Source organism: Bubalus kerabau, chromosome X, assembly GCF_029407905.1.
Source record: "Bubalus kerabau isolate K-KA32 ecotype Philippines breed swamp buffalo chromosome X, PCC_UOA_SB_1v2, whole genome shotgun sequence".
NCBI lineage: Eukaryota > Metazoa > Chordata > Mammalia > Artiodactyla > Bovidae > Bubalus > Bubalus kerabau.
The window spans coordinates 78,012,656-78,039,804 of record NC_073647.1 but is presented as its reverse complement, the minus strand read 5'-3'; the positions used below and the strand labels follow the sequence as shown (position 1 = coordinate 78,039,804).

Sequence of the window (27,149 nt, the reverse complement as noted above, 5' to 3'; positions counted from 1 at the left end):
TTTCAGACTAAATTCTTGAGTCAATGGGGAATCCTTAAAGGATTCTGAGGAGGATAGAGACAATGAAGGGAGTGCTTTAAGATCAACCAGGGAGAAGTGCCTAGAGAAGAGGTGTATCGTAATCAGAATCAGTACACTGGTGTTATCTACCTAGGCATAAGATCACCTGACTAGCCATCCCAGAGAGCTTCCTTCACGCACAGGAGGGCCCCTCATTTGTGCCAAGAGTGACCTGAACTGAAGAATTTCACATTTAAAAACAGACAGAAATATAAGTACTACAAGTCAGTGACAAATTCAGTTCTGGTAAGGGCAGCATAAAAGGTTTAGCAAGTGTAATCCACTCAATCTGAAGTGGATATGAAATATGCTAGAAATGTGCATTTTTTAAAAATCAGTAGAATCCATTCCATATCTAATGAATATAAAGAACAACAGGATCCTAGAAAGTTGAGACTCAATAGTCTAGGCCAACTTGTTACTTCATGTACGAACAAAGGAACTTGTCCAAGGTCATTGAGCAAATAAGTGATGTAACAAGGGAACATGGTCCGTGACAGTAATTCACCAAATTGGATTTCAAGGATCAGGAGTTTGTAAACACATTCACATTACTCTCAACATAAGAATATTACAGATGCATATATGAATATGTTTTCATTAAATCTATCATTATGATTATAATCCAAAAACTCAGAAAAGGTTAGCCTCTAGTGCTTATTTCCCTACATTTACTCTGAATATTTTATGCCATCCATAAAAACCAACACCACCATAACTACAGAACTCACTAATAAACTATTAACATAAATCAAAGCTGGTCTTTCTGTCTACAAATTATATCTACAGTAATAAAATTTAAGATAATACTTAAAACTGCCAACATCATAACATGCAATTATAAGCATTCTTGTTATTTATAAGAAATTGACAATTTTGTAAGCTTGTAGAATTCATAAGAACACCTATACTTACATTGAAACCTGACATGTTAATATCTATCCGTGGTTCACCTTCCTTTTGTCCTTTTGGTGCAATTTGATTGAGAAGATGAAAATAGGCTTTGGAATCCTAAAAATGAATTGCAAATATCAGTGAGAACACGTTTACAAAGAATGAATGTATCCTATTGTGCCATGTGTGGAAGGATATTTGCATTGGATTTTGTAAGAATGTGACACAAATCTCTATCTTCTAATTTAATAGTTCCTTTTCCCAGAAAAGTCCACCTATCTGGCCTTATGTCTGCCTTGAATATGGATTAACTGGATTTTGTCATGACTTTACAGTTTATTGAAATCATCAATACAATAATGCTAGAAAACATATAACTAGTTCTGTACCTTTACTGAGTTACTGAAGTCAATAAGCTTGACAGATAAAACAAGCACGAGAAACAAGTAGGATAGCAGAAATCCAGGAAGCATAGGGAAAGAGAAAATAAACAGGTTATATCATGACAAAGCATAATATGTATATACCATAACCTATGGAGAAGAGATTAGTTGTGTTAACAATGCATTAAAATATAAATTGAAATGACAAAAAATTTGAAATGAGTTCTACTTGAGGTGGTGAAATAACAGTAAACCCTTAATCATCTGAATATATTTAACCAAATGAGCTTCTCTTTAAGCCCTTGACCTTTCAACACTTGAACATTTTTACTTGGAATCCCAATACCTAAAACAAAAACGGCATTGCTCATATGGGATGTGGGCTGGATGAATTCAGGCTGTGTGGATGCTACACAGAACAAAACCTGAAAACCACTGTATTACTGTAAACATTTAATGAGGGTCTTCAACACACATGTCAAGTACAATTCTGCCTCTCTGGAATACCAGAGGACAGGAATTGGAGTGGTTCCTTTATCATGTTGAGGCAGGACATACAGGGGCCCCATACTGAACAGTTGGACAGAAAACTCCATAATATTAATAGCAGAAACTCCATAAAAGCTGGATGATGGATCAGGCTGGGCCCTGCCCAGATAAGAGATGGAAGAGGTAGCATCACGGTGATTTTGGGTAGCCTCAGTCCACAGTGCCTTGAAGCAGGGCTTTGGTTTCCAGCCAGAAATTGAGGTGATACCCCCTCCCTTTTGACCTCCATTGAGCCTTTCTGTGCATGTGTAGTTGGGAAGGTCTCCTTGACTTTAAGAATGAGGAATATATGGTCTTTTATCTCTTATCTGGGCAAGGCCCAGCCTCCTCCATCATCCAGCTTTTATGGAGTTTCTGCTATTATAGAATTTCTGTCCACAGGGGAGAAAATCTTCAGCCTGGACCCATGTATCTCCTGTCTCAAGCTCAAAGTAAGTGATGTCAACCTACCCATAGGCCTCTTCACTAGAATCCATCTTGGCTAAGAGATACACATGCACACATGGGAGGATCCTGAGATAAACCAAATATGGACTCAGAACCAGACAAAGCAAGATGACTGGCCAAAGGAAACCCAGAAGAAATGCTCCATGAAAGTGATATAAACCACCATGAGGGTGCAACTGTATCTCTGAGCCAACCCATATGAGTCTATTCACATATACATTTCCCTGCTAATAAACACTTGTTTTACTCAATCTCTATGTGGAAATTCATTTCTACACAGCTGATGGGCCAGGGCCTTGGTCCCACTGGTCCCTGGTGGTCTACTGGCTAGGATTCAGTTCTCTCACTGCTGTAGCCCGACCTCAATCTCTGGCTGGGAACAGAATCCCTGCTTCAAGCTGCTATAGGCTAAGGCCACCTGAGATCAATGTTACATCTGAAGATCACCTTCCCAGCTTTGGAAGTTTTCTATTACTGGGCCTTGACAGTCCAAAGAGATTATAAAGGAATGTTTCTCATGGTAACTCCTATGGATTGTGTGCATTCTAATCCCCCAGGGAAGTTGCTTAATATGGAGATGGCCAGATGTAAGCTCTGACCTGCCAACTACAGATCTCTGGGAGAGGCCTAGAAAGCTGTATCTTCAATGAGCCAACTATATACATTTGATACATTTGCCAGAAATTATTCTAAGAATGGGGAGAATCGGGTGAGAGTGAAAGCCACTGCAGAGCAATTCATGGAATGCAAACCCAGATCTTACCATTAGTGGCACAGGGGTTATCTCTTAAAGAGTAGTGCATTACAGTTGTGAAAGTGCTTTCACTTACAACTACCTACTAAAGGTACAGAAAGAATTTGTATGTGCCTTCTCCCTATGCACTTGAGAAAGACAGGTAAAGAGTAGACCCCAAAGAGTCTGTAATTTACTACCCTGAAAAGAGGCTTTAGGTGAAAATTTGAACTCGAACATAAATTAGAAGTTCCTTTTCACATTATCCAGCAATCCTCTGCTTTTTAAAAATATTAAAAGCAGAATATGTTTTTTAAAAAATATCAAAGGATAATTTTTAAAATATTCATTTAAAAATAAGATTCCCTTTCTAAAACAGCAGAATACACTTTTTTCTCAAGTGCACACGGAACACTCTCCAGGATAGATCACATCTTCAGTCACAATCATCAGGAAATTTAAGAAAATTGAAATTGTATCAAGCATTTTTTCTGAACTACAATGCTATGAGACTAGATATGAATTACAGGGGGAAAAAAAACTAAAAAACACAAACACATGGAGGCTAAATGACCTGCTTCTAAATAACCAACAGGTCACTGAGGCATCAAAAAGGAAATTAACAAATGACAATGAAAACATGACAACCCAAAACCTATGGGACACAGCAAAAGAGGGAAGTTTATAGCAATACAAGCCTACCTCAAGAAATGAGAAAAACATCATAAACGACCAGACTTTACACCTAAAGCAAATAGAAAAAGAAGAAAAAAAACAACAAAAAAAATAAATTAAAAAACCCAAAGTTAGTAGGACAGAAATAGTAAAGAAATAAATGAAAAATACATGAAGGAAACAATAGCAAAGATCAATAAAACTAAAAACTGATTCTTTGAGAAGATAAAATTGACAACCCACTAGCCAGACTCATCAAGAAAAAAAGGGAGAAGACTCAAATCAATAAACTTAGAAACAAAAAAGGAGAAGTTACTACAGAACACAGAAATACAAAGGACCATAGAAGACTACTGTGAGCAATCATATGCCAATAAAATGAACAACCTGGAAGAAATGGATAAGTTCTTAGAAAAGTACAACCTTCCAAAACTGAACCAGGAAGAATTAGAAATCACAAATGGACCAATCATAAACACCAACATTGAAACTGTGATTTAACAATCTTTTAGCAAACAAAGGCCCAGGGCCAGATGGCTTCACAGGTGAATTCTACCAAAAGTTTAGAGAAGAGCTAACACCTATCATGCTCAAACTCTTCCAGAAAATTTCAGAGGAAGGAGAACTTCCAAACTCATTCTACATGGCCACCATCACCTTGAGAGCAAAAGCAAACAAAGATACCACCAAAAAAGAAAATTACAGGCTAATATCATCAATGAATATAGATGCAAAAATCCTCAACAAAATTTTAGCAAACAGAATCCAACAACACATTAAAGGATCATACACCATAAACAAGTATGATTTATCCCAGGGATGCAAGGATTTTTCAACATATGCAAATCAATCAATGTGATTAACCATATCAATAAACTGAAAGATAAAAGTCATACAATCATATAAATAGATGCAGAGAAAGCTTTTGACAAAATACAACACCCATTCATGATAAAAACGCTCCAAAAAGTAGGCACAGAAGGAACCTACCTCAACATAATAAAGGCCATATATGACAAACCCACAGCAAACATTATTCTCAATAGTGAAAAACTAAAAGCATTTCTTCTAAGATTAGGAACAAGACAAGGGTGCCCACTCTTGCCACTATTATTCAATCTAGATTTGGAAGTCCTAGTCACGGCAATCAGAGAAGAAAGAAAAACAAATAAAAAGGAATCCAGATTGAAAAGAAGAAGTAAAACTCTATTTGCAGATGACATGATAATATAGAAAACCCTAAAGATTCCACCAGAAAATTACTAGAATTAATCAATGAATATGGTATAGTTGTAGGATATAAAACTAATACACAGAAATCCCTTGCATTCCTATACATTAGCAATGAAAAATCAGAAAGAGACATTAAGGAAACGATTCCATTCACCATTGCAACAAAAAGAATAAAATACCTAGGAATAAACTTACCTAAAGGGACAAAAGACACGTATGCAGAAAACTATAAGACACTGATGAAACAAATCAAAGATGACACAAACAGATGGAGAGATATACCATGTTCTTGGATTGGGAGACATATTGTGAAAATGACTATACTACTCAAAGCAATCTACAGATTCAATGTAATCCCTATCAAACTACTAATGATATTTTTCACAGAAATAGAACCAAAAAAAGTTACAACTTTTATGGAAACACAAAATACTCTGAAAAGCCAAAGCAATCTTGACAAAGAAAATCAGAGCTGAAGGAATCAACATTCCTGACTTCAGACTATACTACAAATTTCCATTCATCAAGACAGTATGGTACTGGCACAAAAACAGAAATATAGACTGATAAAACAAGACAGAAAGTCCAGAGATAAACTTATACACACCTACAAGCACCTTATCTTTGACAAAAGAGGCAACAATATACAATGGAGAAAAGACAGCCTCTTCAATAGGTGGTGCTGGGAAAACAGGACAGCCACAAAAGAATGAAACTAGAACACTTCCTAACACCATAGACAAAAATAAATTCAAAATGGATTAAAGACTTAAATATCAGGTCAGAAACTGTAAAGCTTAGAGGAAAATATAGGTAGCATGCTCCTTGACATAAATCACAGCAAGATCCTCTGTGAACCACCTCCTAGAGTAATGGAAATAAAAACAAAAATAAACAAATGAGACCTAATTAAACTTAAAAGCTTTTGCACAGCAAAGGAAACAATAAACAAGATTAAAAGATAACCCTCAGAAAGGGAGAAAATAATTGCAAATGAAACAACTGACAAAGGATTAATCTCCAGAATATATAAGTAGCTCATATAGCTCAATATTAGGAAAACAAACAGCCCAATCAAAAAATGGGCAAAAGACCTAAACAGACATTTCTCCAAAGAAGACATACAGATGGCCAAGAAATACATGAAAAGATGCTCAACATCATTAATCCTTAGAGAAATGCAAATCAAAACTACAATGAGCTATCACCTCATGCCATTCAGAATAGCCATCATCAAAAATTCTACAAACAATAAATGCTGGAAAGGATGTAGAGAAAAGCAAACCCTCCTATACTGTTAGTGGGAATGTAAACTGATACAGCCATTATGGAGAACTGTATGGAGACTGCTTAAAAAACCAGGAATAAATCTACCATATGACCCAGCAACTTCACTACTGGGCATATACCCTGAGAAAATCATAACTGAAAAAGACCCATGTACCCCAATATTCACATGTGCTTAGTCACTCAGTCATGTCTGACTCTTGCAACCCCATAGAATGTAGCCAGCCAGGCTTCTCTGTCCATAGGATTCTCCAGACAAGAATACTGGAGTGGGTTGCCATTTTCTTCTCCAGGGGATCTTCCCAACCCAGGGACTGAACCCAGGTCTCCTGCGTTGCAGTAAGACTCTACTGACTGAGCTATGTGGGAAGCTGAATATTCATAGCAGCAATGTTTACAACAGCCAAGACATTGGAGCAACCTACATGTTCATCAACAGATGAATGGATAAAGAAGATATGGTACATATATACCATGGAATATTACTCAGCCATTAAAAAGAAGGGATTTGAGTCAGTTCTACTGATGTGGATGATCCTAGAGCCTGTTATACAGAGTGAAGTCAGTCAGGGAGAAACAAATATAGTAGATTAATACATATATATGGAATCCAGAAAAATGACACTGATGAACCTATTTACAGGGAAGGAATGGAGACAGAGATGTAGAGAATGGACTTGTGGACATAGTGGGGGAGGGAAAGAGTGGGACCAATGGAGAGAGTAGCATCTACATATATACACTATCGAGTGTAAGATGGATAGCTGGTGAGAATTTGCAGTGTAGCACAGGGAGCCCAGTCTGGTGCTCTGTGATGATCTGGAGGGATGGGATGGGGAGAGGGGTAGGAGGCTAGAGAGGGAGGGGAATGTATGGCTGATTTGTGTTGTGGTATGGCAGAAACAAATACAACATTGTAAATTTTTTTTAAATATATTTAAATTTTAAAAATAGGGGCAGGGCTGAGGTAGGAGATGCAGACATACATAAGAGTATATAACCACTTCCAAGAACTGAATGCCTGAAGGAGGCAGCACATGAAAGAAGAGTTGCCAAATAAGAAAGGGGATGGGGAATCCTGAGTCCCTCTCTATTCTAGGCCTTTACTAACACAGGTACACTGAGGCCTGGGAAAGGCACTTAGGAACAGAAGTCATGACTGCCGATCTTTTCGTACAGTATGTTGAACGGTAGGCAGAATAGAAAATGTTAGCACTATAATACTTAAACCCCTTTCCACAAAATGAAAGCTAGAATTAGTGGTGGCGCTCTTACTTGGCTCAGTCTCTCTACTGAAATCTACCATCAGGGCCTAGAGGCAATGAGGCTGGGTGATAAACTCATAGGATTTTCCGTCCTTTAAGCTGGCCTGAAGTCTTCATGTTATTATGTGCCCATGAAGTAAGGCTGTATATTGTCACCCTGCTTATTTAACTTATACGCAGAGTACATCATGAGAAATGCTGGGCTGGAGGAAGCACAAGCTGGAATCAAGATTGTGGGGAGAAATATCAATAACCTCAGATATGCAGATGACACTACACTTATGGCAGAAAGTGAAGAAGAACTAAAGAACCTCTTGATGAAAGTGAAAGAGGAGAGTGAAAAAGTTGGCTTAAAGCTCAACATTCAGAAAACGAAGATCATTGCATCTGGTCCCATCACTTCATGGCAAATAGATGGGGAAACAGTGGAAACAGTAGCTGACTTTATTTTGGGGGGCTCCAAAATCACTGCAAATGGTGAAATTTCATTGCAGCCATAAAATTAAAAGATGCTTACTCCTTGGAAGGAAAGTTATGACCAACCTAGATCGCAAATTCAAAAGCAGAGACATTACTTTGTCAACAAAGGTCCGTCTAGTCAAGGCTATGGTTTTTCCAGTGGTCATGTATGGATGTGAGAGTTGGACTATAAAGAAAGCTGAGTGCCAAAGAATTGATGCTTTTGAACTGTGCTGTTGGAGAAGACTCTTGAGAGTCCCTTGGACTGCAAGGAGATACAACCAGTCCATCTTAAAGGAAATGAGTCCTCTGTTATCTTTGGAAGGGCTGATGTTGAAGCTGAAACTCCAATACTTTGGCCACCTGATGCGAAGAACTGACTCAGTTCAGAAGTCCCTGATTCTGCAAAAGATTGAGGGCAGGAGGAGAAGGGGACAAAAGAGGATGAGATGGTTGGATGGCATCACCGACTCAATGGACATGGGTTTGGGTAGACTCCGGGAGTTGGTGATGGACAGGGAGGCCTGGCATGCTGCAGTTCATGGGGTCGCAAAGAGTCAGACACAACTGAGCGACTAAACTGAGCTGAACTGAAATATTTAACTAAACAGTTACCTTGATGTCAGCACTAAAATTGTTGATTTTCTGCCAGCCTGAGTTTTCCAAATGAAAGTTTGCCCATCTAAGCAGAAGCTCTTCTGGAGATAATTTCATAAGCTCCTCCAAAGTCTCACCATCTCGGAGTAAAGCAGCCAAGGCTATAAAGGTAAAAAAGAAAAACCCAACCGATATATTACATGGTAACAGTCATTACATGTTTATGGAGTCTTTTGACACTCTGTTAAGTAAGTAACAGAGGTACAAAAAGTACTGTGACCTAGTTCCTAGTTTTCAGGTACTCACAGTCTAATAATAAAGATAAAAGTATATAAATAGTTATAAGATGATACTGATAGAAACACTTAATTACGAGAATACACAACATTACATATTTTAACATCTTGATTATTCTTCATATTCCAAATGCCAAGTAAGTTCTAGCTTTTAAGTTGAACATTGTCACATTATGTCATATATTTACATAAATTGTTCTTAAATAATATTAAAATCAGAGGCTTGGGGGAGTATGTTTAAAACTTTGGAGCCTTTTGATTAAAAGAGTATTCAAACCGTATGGTATTTATATTTAAGCATAACTAACTCTTGAAGTGTTAAACCTATTTTTTAAAATTAATTTATTTATTTTAATTGGAGGCTAATTACTTTACAATATTGTAGTGGTTTTTGCCATACCTGTTTTTAAAGAAAAAGAATTCAACTTTACATTTTCTATAGCACCTAACATGTAAAGGCTCTTCAACAATTTTTTATTGTTGAATTGAATGTGCAGAAGCAGCCAAGGGTTTTTGGGTAAATATCCCCAGAGGTAAGAGGTAGCAGCTTGAGCATCTGCACAGAGAACTATCTAAATTTAGGCACTGTTTCCATGGAGAAGTTGTATAGTCCTTATGCAATAATTACCTCCCATAAGATAAAAGGAGATTTACACTGAACAAGAAGACTAAAACTGCCTGACTTCCAAAGAGGTCTAAGTAATATCTCTAATGGGCAAGTTTCATCATTCATAGACTCCACTTCACACCATGTCACTCTGGCACTGAGGGATTTAAGTTAGGGCAGAGGCAACATTGTCACTTGTACAGAAACCTCCACATGTTCTCCATCTCCAAGTCAAAAGGCTGGAAAGGATTAAACAGCCTGACCTCTCTGCACCTGAGACCTTGTCAGAGATAAATCATTTGACTTATTACATGAGCCAATGTAGTTTAATTTTGTTGTCTTCCTTTCCTTGTTCAATGGACTTCAACTCTAACAAGATAAATACTTCTCTGAAGAGACCAGCAGCTAGAAAATTTTTATTTGTTCAAATACAGGCCACTTTGAGTGGACTGAAAATTGTAAGTGTCATAAAGTCTTGGATAAATATGCAGAATAGGACTGTTGACAGGTATTGTGAGACCCAGAAATACTGAGAACTCCCAATATATATTCTTCCCCCAAAGTAACTGAAGATTGATATGGTGATTTCTGGAAGAAAATGTGAATATTTGCAGTGATGCTTAATATTTTAAACTTCAAAAGGAGAGGACAATGTAGCACTTCCTAGGACCTTAGGACAATTGTATCACATATGCTTATACATTCTACAAGTCTATGATGTGATATCAAAACCTATGCTATAAAAATGGTGCTTCTGCTAATTCAGGAAATATGAAACCATCAAGGGCAGGTTACAATATTTCTGAAGAGCCATAAATGTATAATAGAATAGAAAAGGTATTAAAATTAAAGGAGATGGTGTGCCTGAGGGTGGTAATGGGGTGGGGACTATGTGAGTAGAGCAGAAAAGAACTTTGCACAAATTCCTTAAACTCTCTAGGTTTTCATGTCTTGATTGTGAAATGAATTCTAAAGAGCCAGACAAATGCTAATTACTACTAAAGAAGAAAGTTGTGATTAGGCTGTTTTCCTGAATAACACTATAACATTACCTTCTGTTAATTCTAGTTATCATCTAATCACCGCAATTAGGTGAAAGCATGGCAGTCTGCATGACTAGAAAAAAATAACCAATAAACAATTTTCAAGATCATGACTGTGTTTCATTACCTTCATTCCTGCTTAATTCAATGTCAGCAAACAAACCGATCTTAATGATCTGCCACAGCAGTCCCAAAACCAGGTGAGGTTTCCCAGCCCTCAAATCCTCTGCACCAATGTTCACAACATGACATCCAATGGCTGAAGCCGAGTTCAGTGCCAAGTTCAAGTTTTCCTGCAAGACAGCCAATTTATAATACTTGCTTCTTGACATTTCTGGTTTTTTAGTCTTTTTTTCCCTTCACTGAAATGAAATTATGTATTAAGTTTACCCATACATGATCCACAGAAAGCAATATCCAAGCTTTGGTGTTAAAAGCATAGCTAAAACAAATCTAGCCTCTTTTTTATAGTCTTTTTCAGATTTCCAAGGCAAGTTAACGGCATTTTTAGTTAGTCCCTATTGAAAGATACTGACCCTAAAGGAAAAGGCTGAGTTACTAGAGTAAGTATATCCATGTGGGTTATGTGTTGAATTTCTTAAAACGCCTAAATGAGAGGTCTACTGAATACACATGAGAGTTCTACAAGTTCTGAATCTCCTCATCCCAAGAGATGGTCTTGCATGAGGAAATACTGCTATATAACACCCTAATACTAGATGGAAAATAAAAGCTTTCTATTCTTAAAGCATGCTAATTAACTAAGAGCTTAAACATGCTTGCTTATTTCTGTATGTTTGAATGCAAAATGTAATGAAAAGAATATAGGGCTTTGCAGTTAGACCTGGATTTGAACTTTAGTTCCAGCATTATTAACCTTGGTACAGCTCTGAAATCTTTCTGCATCTCAGCTTCTATGAAATCTGGAAAATAATCCTCAACTCAGAGCTGTTGTAAGAATTAAATGAGAAGATGCAAAATGCAGAGCCTTCAGTCTGTAAAACAGGTCCTCAAATAATAGTTTCATGGAAGGAGAGAAGAGTGCATACCTGAATGATGAATGGTGTGAGTTTCTTCTTGTTGATTGCTCTCTCATCAATTGTATCAGGAACTGAAAGGTTGATCATTTTACTGAAACATAAATTTTAAAATATTGACTTATTTTTTAAATAAACCATAAATATTCACAAATATTTTAAGGCTTATTATAACACGTATCTCATGTAATCTGAAAAAAAAGCAATGTATGACTTTAGTCAGGTTGATCAAAAAAAACATACATATAAAAATGCAAATAAAGGAAAGACCAAAGTGTTTATAGTAGTTGAATATTTCTGAGTTGGGGATTATGGCATATTTTCTTATTTAATGTTTTGTACTTTTCACATTCTTTTACAAGAATGAATTACTTGGATATTAAAAACTTTGTTAAGTGTTAAAAACAGATAACATCCCACATTGAAGCTGAATCTCTCTGTTAGATTATATAATGTATAATTAAAATGATTTCATCTACAAAGAGTGAAAATTAGTTGAGCATGAGATTCTTCCATTCACCAAATATTTATTGAGTAACTAGATGATGCACAGGTACTATATTTGGTGCTAGAAATACAGTGATAATATTGATAAAAAGAAAAGTTGTATTAATTGGGGCAGGATCTGACTTAGAACAACCTCATTTGGTAAAATTTGGAATTAGACTCTAACATTTTAGATGTTTATACTACTGCCCTAAAACAAGTTATTTTTAGAGAAAACCATGCTTATTTCCATGCAAAATTTAAATATTAAATAAATAGTATCATATGAGTCTCTCTATTAAAATATTGGAAATTATTTCTTTACAGCCTATAAGTGGCAAGTAAAAGCATATCTCACATTTTTAGAAATCATCTTTTTAAACAACCAAAATGATCGTATTGGAAAAAAAATGAATTTTATATATTGTACACTGTCATCAGAAATATACCCACTGCACTGTTCTAAGTGTTCCAATATGTATTTACTTAATGCTCACAACAACTTTCTGAGCAAGCACAATAATATGGGGATCATAATGGATGGATCCTGAAATGCAAAGCAGTCAAGTACCTTTTTTTAAAAAATAATTCTTCCCTGCTATGGTTTATTACTAGAGAAAGAAATGGCAACCCACTCCAGTATTCTTGCCTGGAGAATTTCAAGGACAGAGGAACCTGGTAGGCTACAATCCATGGAGTCAAAGAGTCAAATGCAAATGAACACACACACATGGTTTATTACAGGATATTAAATATGGTTCCCTATGATATACAGTAGGACTTTGTTTATTTTATATATAGTGTATGTCTATGCTTTTGAACTGTGGTGTTGGAGAAGACTCTTGAGAGTCCCTTGGACTGCAAGGAGATCCAGCCAGTCCATTCTGAAGGAGATCAGCCCTGGGATTTCTTTGGAAGGAATGATGCTAAAGCTGAAACTCCAGTACTTTGGCCACCTCATGCGAAGAGTTGACTCATTGGAAAAGACTCTGATGCTGGGAGGGATTGGGGGCAAGAGGAGAAGGGGACAACAGAGGATGAGATGGCTGGATGGCATCACTGACTCGATGGATGTGAGTCTGAGTGAACTCCAGGAGTTGGTGATGGACAGGGAGGCCTGGCGTGCTGCGATTCATGGGGTTGCAAAGAGTCAGACACAACTGAGCGACTGATCTGATCTGATCTGATATACACTATAAAACACTATAGTGCTTTACATATAGTGTATAGTGTACTTTATATATATTGTGTGTCTGCTAATGCAAAACTCCTAATTTACCATCCCCCTTTTCCCCTTTGGTAACCATAAGCTTGTTTTCTATGTCCTTGAGTCTGTTAGTTTTATGAATAAGTTCATTTTTTTAAATTTCCCATATAAATGATATAATGTAGTACTTGACTTTCTCTGACTTCACTTAGTATGATAATCTCCAGGTCCATTCATGTTGCTGTAAATGGCATAATTTCATTCTTTTTATGGCTGAGTAGTGTTCCAGTCATTTTCTTTATGCATTCCCCGTCGACTGACATTTAGGTCATTTCTGTGTCTTGGCTATTGTAAAACAGTGCTGCTATGAACACTGGAGTGCATGTATCTCTTTTAGTTTTCTCCAGACATATGCCCGAGAGTGGGATTGCTGGATCATATGGTAACTCTATTTGTAGTTTTTTAAGGAACCTCCATACTTTTGCCTATAGCAGCTGCAGCAATTTACATTCCCACCAATAGTGTAGGAGAGTTCAAAGGGGTCAGTGTCTTGATTACAGTTATACAGATACTGAGAGGCAGAGCCTGAAAAGGAACCAGGCAGACTGATTGTAGAGCATGCTGTTAACCACTGTGCTCTACTACTTCAAAAGAGAGGTAAATCTACTGACAAGCTGTTGATAATCTTTTACCTTTTTGGCTGAGACACTGTTGGGTCTAGGGCAGCAGCAGTGACAAACATATTTTTCAGAAATAAGTAATTGGAGATTGAAAAGTGGCAAGTGGCCTGTTTTTCTCTTGTGGAATTTATGGTACTTGAGAATAAAGAGATACTGACATAAAAGGCTTAACAAAGTTGAAATGCTTAGCTTGCTCCGTGATTAGAAGAAACTGGAAGCTGAAAGCTCCTCTAGGAAGATGTGTCCAGTCTGAATGACTGAGTTTTATATTCACCTTTGGTGGCACTTTCACAGACAGACCTGAAGATGAAATGGACAGAACCTAGACAACTTTCAATTCTAGTTTTCCCCAAGAAGAATCTGTCAGGCATCCAGAAACGACTGTATCAATTACATGGAACACTACTCTTGGAAATCTTACCAAAGCACAATTCCATCACCAACAGCTTTGAACAGGTCATCGGTATTTGGGTTCATTGGTATGACGTGCCGGCAATCTGGATCATTTTCCAAAGCTTTGTTTATCCAGTTAACAAAAGCATATTTTTCTTCCTCTAAAATTATGTGGAATAAGAAGACATTAGTTTATACTCTAGGTTAAATATTTGACTCCAAAGCCTAAAATAGGTGTTCATGAGCACGGCAGTTAGTGTGTCATAATCCTGTGTTATCCTCTTTGGAAACCCAAACAATTGAATGCAACACAATAGCTCTTAGCAGCTATAAAATTAACAAAGAAATAGAGCAAGGTTAACTGATATTTACAGAAATTACAAAATTCTTAGAAGTTAGTTACAAAATTCTTTAAAAATTCTATTTATATTACCACAGGTGGTGCTAGTGGTAAAGAACCCACCTGCTGATGCAGGAGACAAAAGAGACATGGGTTCCATCCCTGGGTCAGGAAGATCCCCTGGAGGAGGGCGTGACAACCCACCCCAGTATTCTTGCCTGGAGAATCCCATGGCCAGGGGAGCTACAGTCTATATGGTCATAAAAGAGTCGAACAAGACTAAAGCGACAGCACACACTGCTATAATAAAGCCTATTATTGTATCATGTGTTGTATCATATCAGTATTGTGCACATATTGTATCATGGCTCTTAAAAGCTAACAAAACTATATAATAAATACCTGTAATGCTTTTATGGCAAGTATTAGCCCCAGTCCAAATACAGATCACAACAACTTCAACTGTATTCTTACCTAGGAGGCAGGGTTTTTCTAGAGCCTCTCCTTGACATTATAGCAGGTACCCTATGTAGTTCACTGTGTTAACCATTACCTGAGTAAGAATGCTGCGTTCCTTCACTGGACAGCTCGGAAGTTCCTCCCAGAGCACAAATCCCTTCTTTCCTGTTGATGGCTTTGCGGAAGGTTTTGGCTATATCACTGCTTTTTACCTCTTGGAAAATCTATTAATGAAAACATGTTGCTGATTCACAGTTTTCAATCTGGCACAACTATAAGCATATTGATCTTCTTTTATATGCTGGTAACCTACATTCCCCCCCACAGGTGATGAGTGTTAAAAGATAAAGCAAACTAAGCTTGAGTTTATAAAATGCTAAACAAGTACTTCAATACTGCTACCAAAAATTAAGCACCAGAAATCAACTGTACACACTTGTCAAAAACATTAAATGTCACATGCATTGAAATCTGCTTTAAGCCAAAAACTAGCGTAGTTCAAAGGCATAGGTAAATCTATAAATTTTTTAGAACAAGGAAGACTCTGTTCTTTTCCTGCAAAGAAAAGACTGAAGGATTTCCCCCTTTCTTAAGCACAATATACAGTGCAAAGAAATATGGAAATTTTATAGCTCAACCAAAAAAAAACTATTTCTTATCCTAGGGTAGCTTGGTAACAGCTAGAACAGAATAATAAGGGGGAAAATATGCTTAGTTGGCAGCAGGAGATGAATAAACCCAGAAAAGAGGCTTTTCAGTGATTTTCTCTTCACAATAAGGCACAAAACCAGGATGGAACAAAGCAAATTTCACACCCTACTCTAACCCATTGACTGAATGACTGGACATTCCAAAGGTCTGCTTATGTAAGTCTGAAATACTGGAACTTACCTAACCTCCAATGTGTTCCTGAGCTATCAATGTGCATGGCTAAATTAGCCACCACCAGAAAAACAAGAGCAAGATGTAGTATTTTGATAAAAACTCCTTTAAAAGTTGTTTGGAACATACCAGGCTTATTGAAGGAAACTTAGAACCCTAATGGAAAAGTCACTGAGCAAATAGAAGATAACCCAAAGCCCTTTAGCATTATTGACAAGTACATACTCATACACACACCTCAGGAGGGGTAGCCTATATGTGAAGGTCACAGAACAGAGTCGTGGTATTTAGCAGTTCAGGCTGTGTCTGTGACAGCAGGCATGAGCAGGCATGAAATGCAGCCCACACTCCCCTAAGCAGGCCTGGGGTCTTGTGCAAGACTGTGGCAGGCAGAAACACGAGTGCCTTTTCACATTTAGTCTTTCCAGGAGGACACCTTTTTGTAATTAATTAATCAAGAGAGAGTGACTTTTGTAACCAGTAGGAAAGTTGCTATAACCCTGTCACAAAGTCATCTTTTCCTGTTACCATCCTTAAATTCTGGCCTTCCTTGGACTTATAAACCCAATTTTATTTAGGAAAATGGTAGGCACGAAGTTTTACAAAATCAAGCTTATTCACTTTCTATAGCTGTGATTTTGTGCTATGCCTGTAATTTCAGAGGTCGACTTTTAGAATGGGTGTGTGTGTTTGTGTGTGTGCACGCCTCCATCTATTATGTATAATATATAGACACACACATACTGACTACCAATGAAATCACTCTTCCTTCTCTCTGGCCATTATACTGACTCCTATTAAATATCAATAGTGTGGAGCTGACTCATGTACTCTGGGTAATTTTCAAATTATTAAAATCATTTTTACTCACACTCTGATTTCAACTGGAATTTCATTTATTTCACTTTACCATCCAAGCCAAGGTTATACAACAAAATGGTTACTTGGGAATGTAGCAGTTTTCATTGTGATACATTTTGTTCAAACAAGTCCCTCTTTGGTAACTATCCATCTGCTCAGTGAAAAAGCAATATTCACTATCCCACCTCATTCTGAACTCTACTTCATTTAGTAGAACAGTGTCTAGTAAATTAAAATCCAAAATCTAAGCCTTTTCCTCAAGACTGAGATACTATAAATCACTGTAATGACAAAAAAAAAGCTCCCAATGTGAATGCCTTGGAGTTACTGCCTCAGAATGACATATGAAAAGTTATTTTTCTTATTACAATTATTTCTGTCTTAAGGATCATTACTTTCTAAAATTAGGTTGCTTCTGTGATCACAACTTCAGCTGAAAAAATCCAAATTTGCATACATCATGCAAAAGAGGAGTAGTATAAATAATAATCATTTAAAAAAAGAATCTCTACAATATTCTAATGCAATTACATAGCTCTACTTAAACCCTTGATGCTTGGGAATGACATGTTGAATGCAAAGATGCAATTAAATTAGTTACATTTTCAATTGTCTTACGAAATTTACATGACCTTTCTTTTCTAAATATCTCTAAATAAATTCTTCAAGCCAAGTGCAAATTTGCAGTTTCATGGTATTTTCATCTGTTCTTTATATTTTAAACAAATGTTAAAAGATAGGAGATGACTGAAGATTTATGTATTTATTCAATAGATTCACCATGTGAGAATGAACACTTTATTTTCTACTTTAGTAAAGAAATCTCTCCAGTGGATGATAAGGCAATTTGAGTATAAGCCTTGGCTTAACAAGAATCTCTGAAATCAGAGAAAACACCAGGCCAGCTACAGTGCTGGAGAGTTGTCAATGAATCTATTCAAAGCTGCCTGTTGTGATACTAATGAGCTCACTGTTTCATGCTGTTTTTCCTCCAGGAGGAGGGACTTGCTTTATCATGTATGAACAAGCTCTTGGTGTACACTGCTCTCTCTGGTTCTATACATCTTTTCCAGTCTCTTTTATGAAACATATATGTCCTGTATTCCTTTTAAAAGTGTCATCACCTTCCTAGATGAACACTAGTGGCTAAACCAAAGCAATGCAGAGACATAGGCGTTTAAGAAAGAAAGATTTCAGAAAGAATTGCAAAAAAATATGACTGGCTTCCAGTGTTTGAGGTTTGTTTCCAATATACTAGGTTTGAATTTTTAGTATTTGGAAATCTGTAGTAGGCCTAAACTTAGTAATAATAGGAAGAGAACACTGCCAGTTTAATAAATAGAAATAACTACCAACAACTAACACTTCTATAGTATTTGCTATATACCAGGTACAGTTCTAAGCACTTTGCTTATATGAAGTTACTTATCTCTATGATATACCGGTCTTTTGATAGATGTAGGAAAATACCTTACTACAATCTAAGAAGTATAAAAATCTAGTAACTTAGTTTTGAAATACTCAAGAGAAACAAGATCAGTTAATATATATTTAATTTTAATGTGTGAAGTTTACATATAATTTGGGGACTCTTTTCTGATATATATATATATATATCCTTCTCCAATATTAATACAGACATTTTGTTGGTAGCCTGGTTTGCAATTAATACCTTTTAAGCAGCAATTAAATAAAAACCAAAAATCTAACATGCAAGAACATGTTTATTTCTATTTCCTTATGTTAATCCCTGACAGGAATAACGCGCTTCTTTTAGGGGAAGCACACTGACTGAAATGGCCCACCCTGGCCAGGCACCATAATAACCATTTGCATGAGTTGTTTTATGATAGGAGATCCTGGTAAGGAACAGGGAACTAATAAGCCACCACCAACCGGAAGAGTTCAGAAAAGGTCAAAAGGAGACACCACATGTCCGACCACCTCCCAGAATCCTTCTCTCTGGCATCCATCTTGGCTGAAAAAGGTGTGCACCACCAGGAGGGACTCTGAGTCAGAATGATTGGCTAAAGACAACCTGGAAACTAATCCCATCACCATAAAACTTCGAGCCACTGGCAGAGCTGCCTCCCGGGTTCCCTTACCCTACTGCTCTCCACCCGGGTGCCCTTTCCCAGTAAAATATCTTGCTTTGTCAGCACATGTCAGCACACTCCTCAGACAATTAATTTCTAAGTATTAGACAAGAGCCCAGTTTCGGGCCCTAGAAGGGATCCCCCTTCCTGCAACACTTCCTTTTTCTCAGATAACTAGGATCTACCATATTTTGTCTAATGATTTGTAAGAGGTTTCATTGATGACAAGTCAGATGGGAGTGAACAGATGTCTGCTTGGTTAATCATACACCCATCTTTCTTTCAGTACAGTCATGGTGGTATCATTCTGAAACTGCAGGTGAGTTATTTTACTGTCTTCCTTACCAATTTTTTGAACAAAGAGGGGTAACTGACAAAGCCACTAGTTCCCTGTGTAATGCTGGGCAAGTCACTTCCTTTTTGAGAAACCCAGGCTTTTTTTTTTTTTTTTAATTTGAGAAATGAAGGCATATAAACATATTGATTTCTTCCAATTCTAAAATACATATATTTTAACCAACAAGGTTCTCATTAGTATTTTATTTTTAAAAAAGTCCCAGGTGATGCCAAAATTATGAAGCTTATTATTCACTTTTAAAGAAAATACTAGGTTAGTCACAGCCACAAACAGCTGTGTGGAATCAGCAACATTTCAAAATATACAAAATTAAATATTTCCCTAAGATGATTTTTCTCAAAGACAGTTTCATAACCGTCTCCTTAAAAATACTGGCACACTGCACATCTTAATTATTTAAGTCTGTTCTTCATAGTAGATTAAAAAATTCTAAGCAGCAAACTATATCAAAAGTAAGCAATCGTAGTTCACCACCACTCTAAGCTGCTTTAAACTCACAATTAAACATGCAGTTACAAGAGGGGCAAGTTATACATCAGAGGACATGCAAGTGCTCACATTGCAAGTCAATTGCAACTTACTATTGAACACAGGATTTAAAACAAAAGGCTTTGGCAATAGCTGGAGGCAAAAAATGGTGGGGAGGAAATCAGTATTGCAAAAGAAGATAGCAAGAACTATAACAGCATTATAATTCTGACCCTTGTGCATTTTAAAACAGTAATGCTCCCTTCCTCCCTGCCCTGCCCCCAGGCAAATGCTATCTATCAGAAGAGCAGACATCATTACTTAGTCAATTTGCTTCTGGAACACTCCAAGTGTTCTAAAGGGGCTAATTCTAATAGGAGAAAACATATCAGAATTTCACTTGCTATATTGAGCTGTGGTTACTGATGGGAGTATATGTTATCATTTCAGGTGTCTTGGGGCAAAAACAAACCTTAGAAGAGATAGGAGTGCTAGGAAGTTTGTGATAATATTAGGCACTAATTACTATCTGTAATACACATAAGGAATGCCAAATAAGATCTAGTCAAACTCAGTCTTAAATGAATAATAAAATGATGAAATCTTAAGAGTGTTTTTAATTGAGGAAACAGCTATTCTTTAACATCTATCTCAAATACTTTGTCAATGAATATGGATGGAAAATGTCCTATGTCCAGAAAAATTTTGACCCCACTAGCTAGCAGCTAAAAGCATTAAATTTCAATAATGAGTACCACACACACACTCTCTAAGCACTGAGTATGGAACACTAGGTGCTTGGGGGTAGAATTAAGAAATCAGCCCCTAACCTTGAAGAGTATTTGATGATACTAGAGAAGAAAACAAGAATTTTAACTGCCTCTTCCAATGGGTTAAAAAGATATGTTTCTAACTTTTAATTATCAAAATCATTATCCTAGGGAAAATGGTACAGTTAACTACTACTGCCACAAGATTAGCAAACATGTTTTTAATCAGAAAGTTGAACTCAGGAAGCTTCCAAGACTGTGAGTCAGGGTGTATCATTAACGTTTGGGACCACGCTGTTCACCTATAGAAAGAGCACTTCAAGGATGTGATTTCACACCTTGAAAAATGTCCTTTAATGATGCCCCTCCGCCAAGGAGATTGTTCACCTTACACAGCAAGCACAGTGTTATATCTTTGATTCTGTCAGTGTTTTTTTCTCAGTTCTTTTGTTAAGATATTCTAATAGCTAAAAGAATGAACTAAATGCAGTGGATGAGATGAGAGAAATTTTATTAGTTATAACAATACTACTATGATATATTTAGGAACTTAATAGGACTTATTACTAAAAGACCCCACAAGACAAAGAAGCAATCATTACTTCTAATAAATGGTAGGTTTTCACATACTTACATAAACAAATTCGTCAAAACTTATCTTCCCATCTTTATTCCTGTCACCATCCAGCATGAGTTTTTGAATAATTTCTCTCACTTTATATCCAGGTAATGGCATATTAGCTTCCTTGAAAAGCTCATGAAGTTCATAGTCACAAATGAATCCATTGCTGTTGAGGTCTTTTTGATAAGGGAGAACAAGCAAAAAAGTAAATAAGTTAACCTACAGAATATTTTTCTTCATTTTAGACTCAGTTCTTAAAGCTTAAAGTTTATAAGCTCGCCTAAATACAGTACTATCCTTTCTTATTGTTTGCTACCTAAAGAGGTCTGAAAGGGAAATGCAAATTTTAACTGAAAGGGCATGGCTTACATCATGTTTCTTGTATTTTGAACTGTATAAGTAGCTTAGCTTAAAAATAGCATCCCTAATATTAGGAAAGCACAGTTGTCTAATAAAATTATCATTAAATGATAAAGCTGACAGGACTTCAGAATAGATTATACACCAATAAAACACTGCCATGCTATAAAACAATTCTTACTGTAGCTATTTAGCAGTTTTATGCCCCTTATTCTCCCCTTTGTCAAAGATAACAGTTTGTGATTAATGCTAATTATATTACATAGAACACCTGAAATATGCTATCCTCTTGAGTGCCAATTTTTCAAGAGTTAATGTAAATAAATGTTAATCCAAAACAAATACAGAGTTCACAAAAATAAATATAGTCATAAGTAATGCAAATGTTTAAATGAAGTCTACAAATAATTTAAAAATTTTTGTGCTTTCATAATTTTAACAGAGTGTATCTAAGTGCTGATAATGCTTATTCTGAAACAATTAAAAATGAAAAAAAAAAACTGATCAATGACTAAAAGTTAATTTATTGGAAAAGAGGGCTAATGTCCTGAGGTGTAATTTTTTAGTAGACAGTTGGACTTTCGCCAGCTATTTCATATACTTAAATGTTCAGAAATGCTTTTTGTTCCTTAGGTCCTCCACTGATTTTCATATATAAATTTAATTATAATAGAGGGAAACAATCTGAATAGAGAAATGACTCAAGATGATGCCAACACCATTCAAGAATATATACTATGAAGTTAATCTATTTGATATATTACTTAAAAACTGTACCAAAACAAAAAATAAAACAAAATTGCACCAGATACCATTCCTAAGATTGGAGATACTGCAACCAATGAAACAAAGTCTTGCTAGACAAAAGCTCACCTTCTCATGACAATAAGCAAGTAACATATAGCATAAGTGCTATGAAGAAAAATAAAGAGCGGTAAGGGATTAGGATGGGGGCTATTTTGCCCTCCAGGGAACATTCAGTGCACAAAGGCCAGGAATGCTACTAAAAATCGTCCAGTGCATATGACCCCCACTCCCACTCCCATCCTGCAACACAGAATTGTGCAGCTCAACATTTCAGTAACGCTGAAGTTGAAGAACTCTGGGTTATAGTGACAGGTGGGGATATGGGTGATGGTGTGAGTGCTATTTAGATAGAATCATCAAGGATGGCCACTTTGATGAGGTAATATTTGAATGAAGACTTACCCGAGGTAAGAAAGTGAATCATGTGGCTATTTGTGGGGGGCAGATTTTAGGTAGAGGAAAGAGCAAATACAGTCTGTGATGTGAAAGTGTATCTGACGTGTTTTGGGGACAGCAAAGATCCAGTATGACTTGAGCAGAGTAAGCAAAGGAGAAAATGAGAGATGAGGTCAGGGAACTGATCATGGAAGCTCATATAGACCATGGTCCACACTTTGGATTTTCTTCTAAGTGTGACTGAAGCAAAACTGATATTAGCCAATGTGGGCCAATTATTACAATATTAAATCCCCGTATGAAACCATTTCCCTAATAAACTGAAAGCTGATGAAATTGTTATGTTTAGTTTTAATGAAGTATATGATTCTAGAGTCAAATATTCTTAAGCATAGATTACCCTATTTTAAATCTATCAATTAAAATATTCATACTTTTAAAGCATCATCACCAAAGTACCCAACACTTCTGAAAATCACTAATAGTTCCTTCAAGGTAAAGTACTTGATTCCCCTTAGGGCACATCTTCACTGTTTTTGCTTTGAACATATAAAAGGCCATACATCAAACACTTTATTAGTAAGTGTTTATATGCAGAAATCAATCCAAAAATGACATCTGCATTTGCTAAAAAGAACAAAGTAATCCACATGGCACTGCGGTAGGATTTTAGCAACTTCTGATGAATGAAATTCTTGGATTTAAATACACCTTTCCCTATGCACATACCAATCTGTTTCTCCCATTTTCTTTAAAAAGCGAAAAGACAACTCAGTTCTAGGGAGTGTGACAAAGCAAAAGATACACAGCATACACAACAAGAGGGAGTAATGTGACACAGGCTCTAACTACATTTAATTCGCCTAAGTCATCTCTCCAGATCATAGTTTTCTCATCTGTAAAAGGGGGGCTTCATTTGATCTTAGAGAAGACCCCCTTTTAGCTCTAAAAAACTGGAGATAAAAAACCGTCATACATATGAAAAACAAATATAGAGTAATAACATTCTGATCATTATTAAACCTCAGTATCCAACCAGCATATTCCTTCATTTTATTATATCTATAGAGAAGGAGATGGCGTATTCCTTTTGACTATCAAAACTTGTCCACACAACCAATTTCTGATAGAAAGATATTTTAAAACATACTCTATTTTCCTCTGACTTCTGAAATGACATATCAGAACATAATTTAATTGTGTTACTTACTTCACCTTGGACCTAGCGTGTTGTTCTTTTTGTATTCTCAGTGATATAATAGAAGTGGAAGGCAGAGATGTTTATTTTTTTATTTATTATGCTGGAGAACTATAATGAATTCAAAGCTACATGAAACTGACAAAGGCACTGAGTCTAGTCTGTCTGGCAGTTTCTTTGCTTCAGGTAGAAGAGAGGTGCAGGCAATGGGGGAACTACCACTTGTGTGCACCCTCTCTGAAATAACCTCTCTTGAGCATTAATTAGAAGCTCACTGATGTGATTAAAAGATGCCAGGAAATAGCCACCCTAAAATATAACTAGCATAAAATAACCACATGTGGAAATACCATTTTGAAGTAAGAGAAGTAATAACAGATGCTTTCAGCAATGGACAGAAATGTTTTAAAGGGGGTCTGGAGGAATATGAGTTTGTCATTACCTGACAATCTTATGATATTGTAAAAATCTCCTGACAAAGATTCTCCTAAATCTTTCTCCAACCCCAGTATGTAGCACAGTACCTTGCACAAAATAAGCAGAGGGAAAAAATTATTTTTGTAGAACCAGCGATCCTGAAGTATTTTTAAATTAATTTTTATTGGAGTATATTTGATTTACAATGTTGTTGGTTTCTGCTCTACAGCAAAGTGAATCAGTTATACATATACATATACCTACTCTTTTTTAGCTTCTATTCCCATGTAAGTCATCACAGAATATTGAGCGTTCTCTGTGCTATACAGTAGGTTCTTATTAGGATCCTCAAGTATTAAACCAGGAAAATAATGCTCTAATCTAATGGGCATTTTAAAAACATAAATAAGCAAACAACAATGAGCAAAAAATGAAGAAATAGCACTGATAGACTGAATGGCACTCCATCAGGAAACCCTGAGGACAGAAATATCCCTTAAATAACATTCAATCTTATTCCCTTTGTTCTAATTCTGTCCCCACCCAGCAGCCTTCAGATCTGTAATTTGGTTTTCTAAGTGAACACACCCACCAAGGAGTATCCAAGTAGACTACCAGTGATGGCTGTCAGGTCAGGACCTCTCTCTCATTCTAAATGTAGAAACCTGCTTTGACTTTATTAAGAAAAACTGTGCACTTGCATAGCATGAATCAATCTCCAGAGCAAATCAAGTACCTACTCTGTGGCAGGCACAGGGCTAGACACCAAAGATACAGAATTAACCAGACAGAACGTCTGGTTCTTACTTGAAACTATGGCTTCAAAATCCTTATAAAATCTGGAGTTACTTGGAATCTCTCTCCTGTATCTTTCCTGGTATGGGAAAAGAATAGTTGACCGTATGTCATCTTCTTCTACATATTTGTAAAGTTTTACCTTTTACCTACTCTGTTTCTCCATATTTTAAAAGCAGGACAAGCTTGTACTACCTCCTGAGATCAAAGGCATTTTAGTGTTAGTACTAGTAAATTACTGCAAGGCTTTCTGTCTCTAAATCATACCTTTTGAAGAAAATAATTTTAATTTCAATAAGGCAGAGGGAGCCTTAAAAGGCAGCTTGCGATTAATTTTAGAAAATCTCCCAGCTGCTAAAGTACTTGAAAGACAAAATAGGGTGCAATTACTTTAAAACAGTTTTATGCTAATTTTATTCCCAATCTCCAGCCAACACACACACAAAAAACAGTTTTAACAACTGGAAATCACAACCTCCTGGCATGATGGTAGTCCTTTATTTTCTCATTAAAGCTGTCAATATTCTGGAGGCCCTTTCTGGCTCATTTGCGCCTTCTTCATTAACTACCTATTGGCATGGGGTGGAACAAGTTTTGCATTTCGAAAACTCTTCTGTCCAGCATGGTATTTTTGACCACCTGATAACATAGACATTATCATACAGCCTATATTATCTAGAGCATTTTCAATGTTTCTGCAAGCACGGGTCTCAACCTTTTGGTTCACAAAATATGGTCAGTGTAGGTAGACACTGACGGGCTGGGGAGAGGAGGGAAGAAGAAACTCCACCTACCTACTGAACAAAGTTCCCACATAGAGTCTAGAGCTAAATTTCAAGAAATGAATTAAGTGTTCTATTTTTAAAGAAAAATTGCTACACTTAAAAAACACACACACACACACACACACACACACACAAAGATGCTCCCAAGGGTGTAACAGAGAGGCCTCTGTCTTTTACACTGGCTGCTGAATTCATCAGAAAGGAATCAAATGTTTTTAACAACAGATTCTGTCTGTCTGTCTATGATGACATGTGTAGATTCACATCTGCACTTAAAAAAAAAAAAAAACCACAAAACCTTACTATGCTCTTAACAAGTATTATTTTAGATGTCAGTTAACTCTCCCCAAACCCTCCCCCCAAATAACCTTAAAGTAAAGAAACTTATTATACAGCCATGTTCCTGCAGAAGTTTGAATCACACCAAGAATGCATATCCTTAAAAGGAAATGTTTTCCCTCCCCTTGCATCCTGTTATTTAAGCTATTTTAAGTACTTGTCTGGAGAAAGCTGAGCCAGAATTCAAGTGGTTTTGATTTTAGCTGCTGTTTTACACTGCCCATGTCCAGGTGGAATGTGGTGCAATCTATCACTTCAAATGCATCTTTTGGGGTGTTACTTTGTCTTATAAATCTGACAGTGAGAAAAACTGGGATTTCCCTTGACTCTTAGGTTTGTGTGTGTGTGTGTGTGTGTGTTGCTTTATCCAGCCTTGATTCTGTCTAAATGTAGTGTCTTTCTTTATAAACAGGTCACATGTGTGTGTCCTCATCTGCAATACATATGCAACTTTTTTACTAACCCACTGCGGACAGTGCTCATTAGGACTTAAAGAAGAAAAACAATCAAGTGCAGATGCACATCCTTTACAAAATGCTGTGTTTAAAAGTTCCATTTAGTTTAACTGATAAACTCCACAAATTTTTTGCACTAAAAAATGACAAAAAGAATCTATGTATCTAGCAATAATGGATTTACACACACACACACACAATCCTGACCGCCTGTGAAAGCACACAAAATATTAATTTAAGACTCAGCCAAGAAATCTGTGCAGAAGAATTTAGATTATATTCCATCCTCAGATCTAAGCAATAAAGTTGAGCTTTCATTAGCCATTAAAACTTTAGAAAAGGGAGATGCTAAACATCTCCAGATGCTTAGATAAACACGGGTTTTGCCTTTCACGACTTATACCTTTTGA

General features: G+C 36.5%; 1 protein-coding gene across 6 annotated transcripts in view; it reads right to left on the bottom strand.

The window, feature by feature from the left end:
* Positions 1-27,149, bottom strand: part of PLS3 (plastin 3) — a 97,595-nt gene that overhangs the window by 9,836 nt on the left and 60,610 nt on the right. For all 6 annotated transcript variants that reach the window (XM_055562943.1, XM_055562941.1, XM_055562942.1 and 3 more), the window contains 7 exons: positions 21,200-21,363; positions 15,225-15,354; positions 14,360-14,492; positions 11,578-11,659; positions 10,656-10,821; positions 8,601-8,743; positions 976-1,071 (listed from right to left, as the gene is read on the bottom strand). In XM_055562943.1, coding sequence (XP_055418918.1) covers positions 976-1,071; positions 8,601-8,743; positions 10,656-10,821; positions 11,578-11,659; positions 14,360-14,492; positions 15,225-15,354; positions 21,200-21,363 — 914 coding nt within the window. The remainder of the gene's footprint in view (positions 1-975; positions 1,072-8,600; positions 8,744-10,655; positions 10,822-11,577; positions 11,660-14,359; positions 14,493-15,224; positions 15,355-21,199; positions 21,364-27,149) is intronic.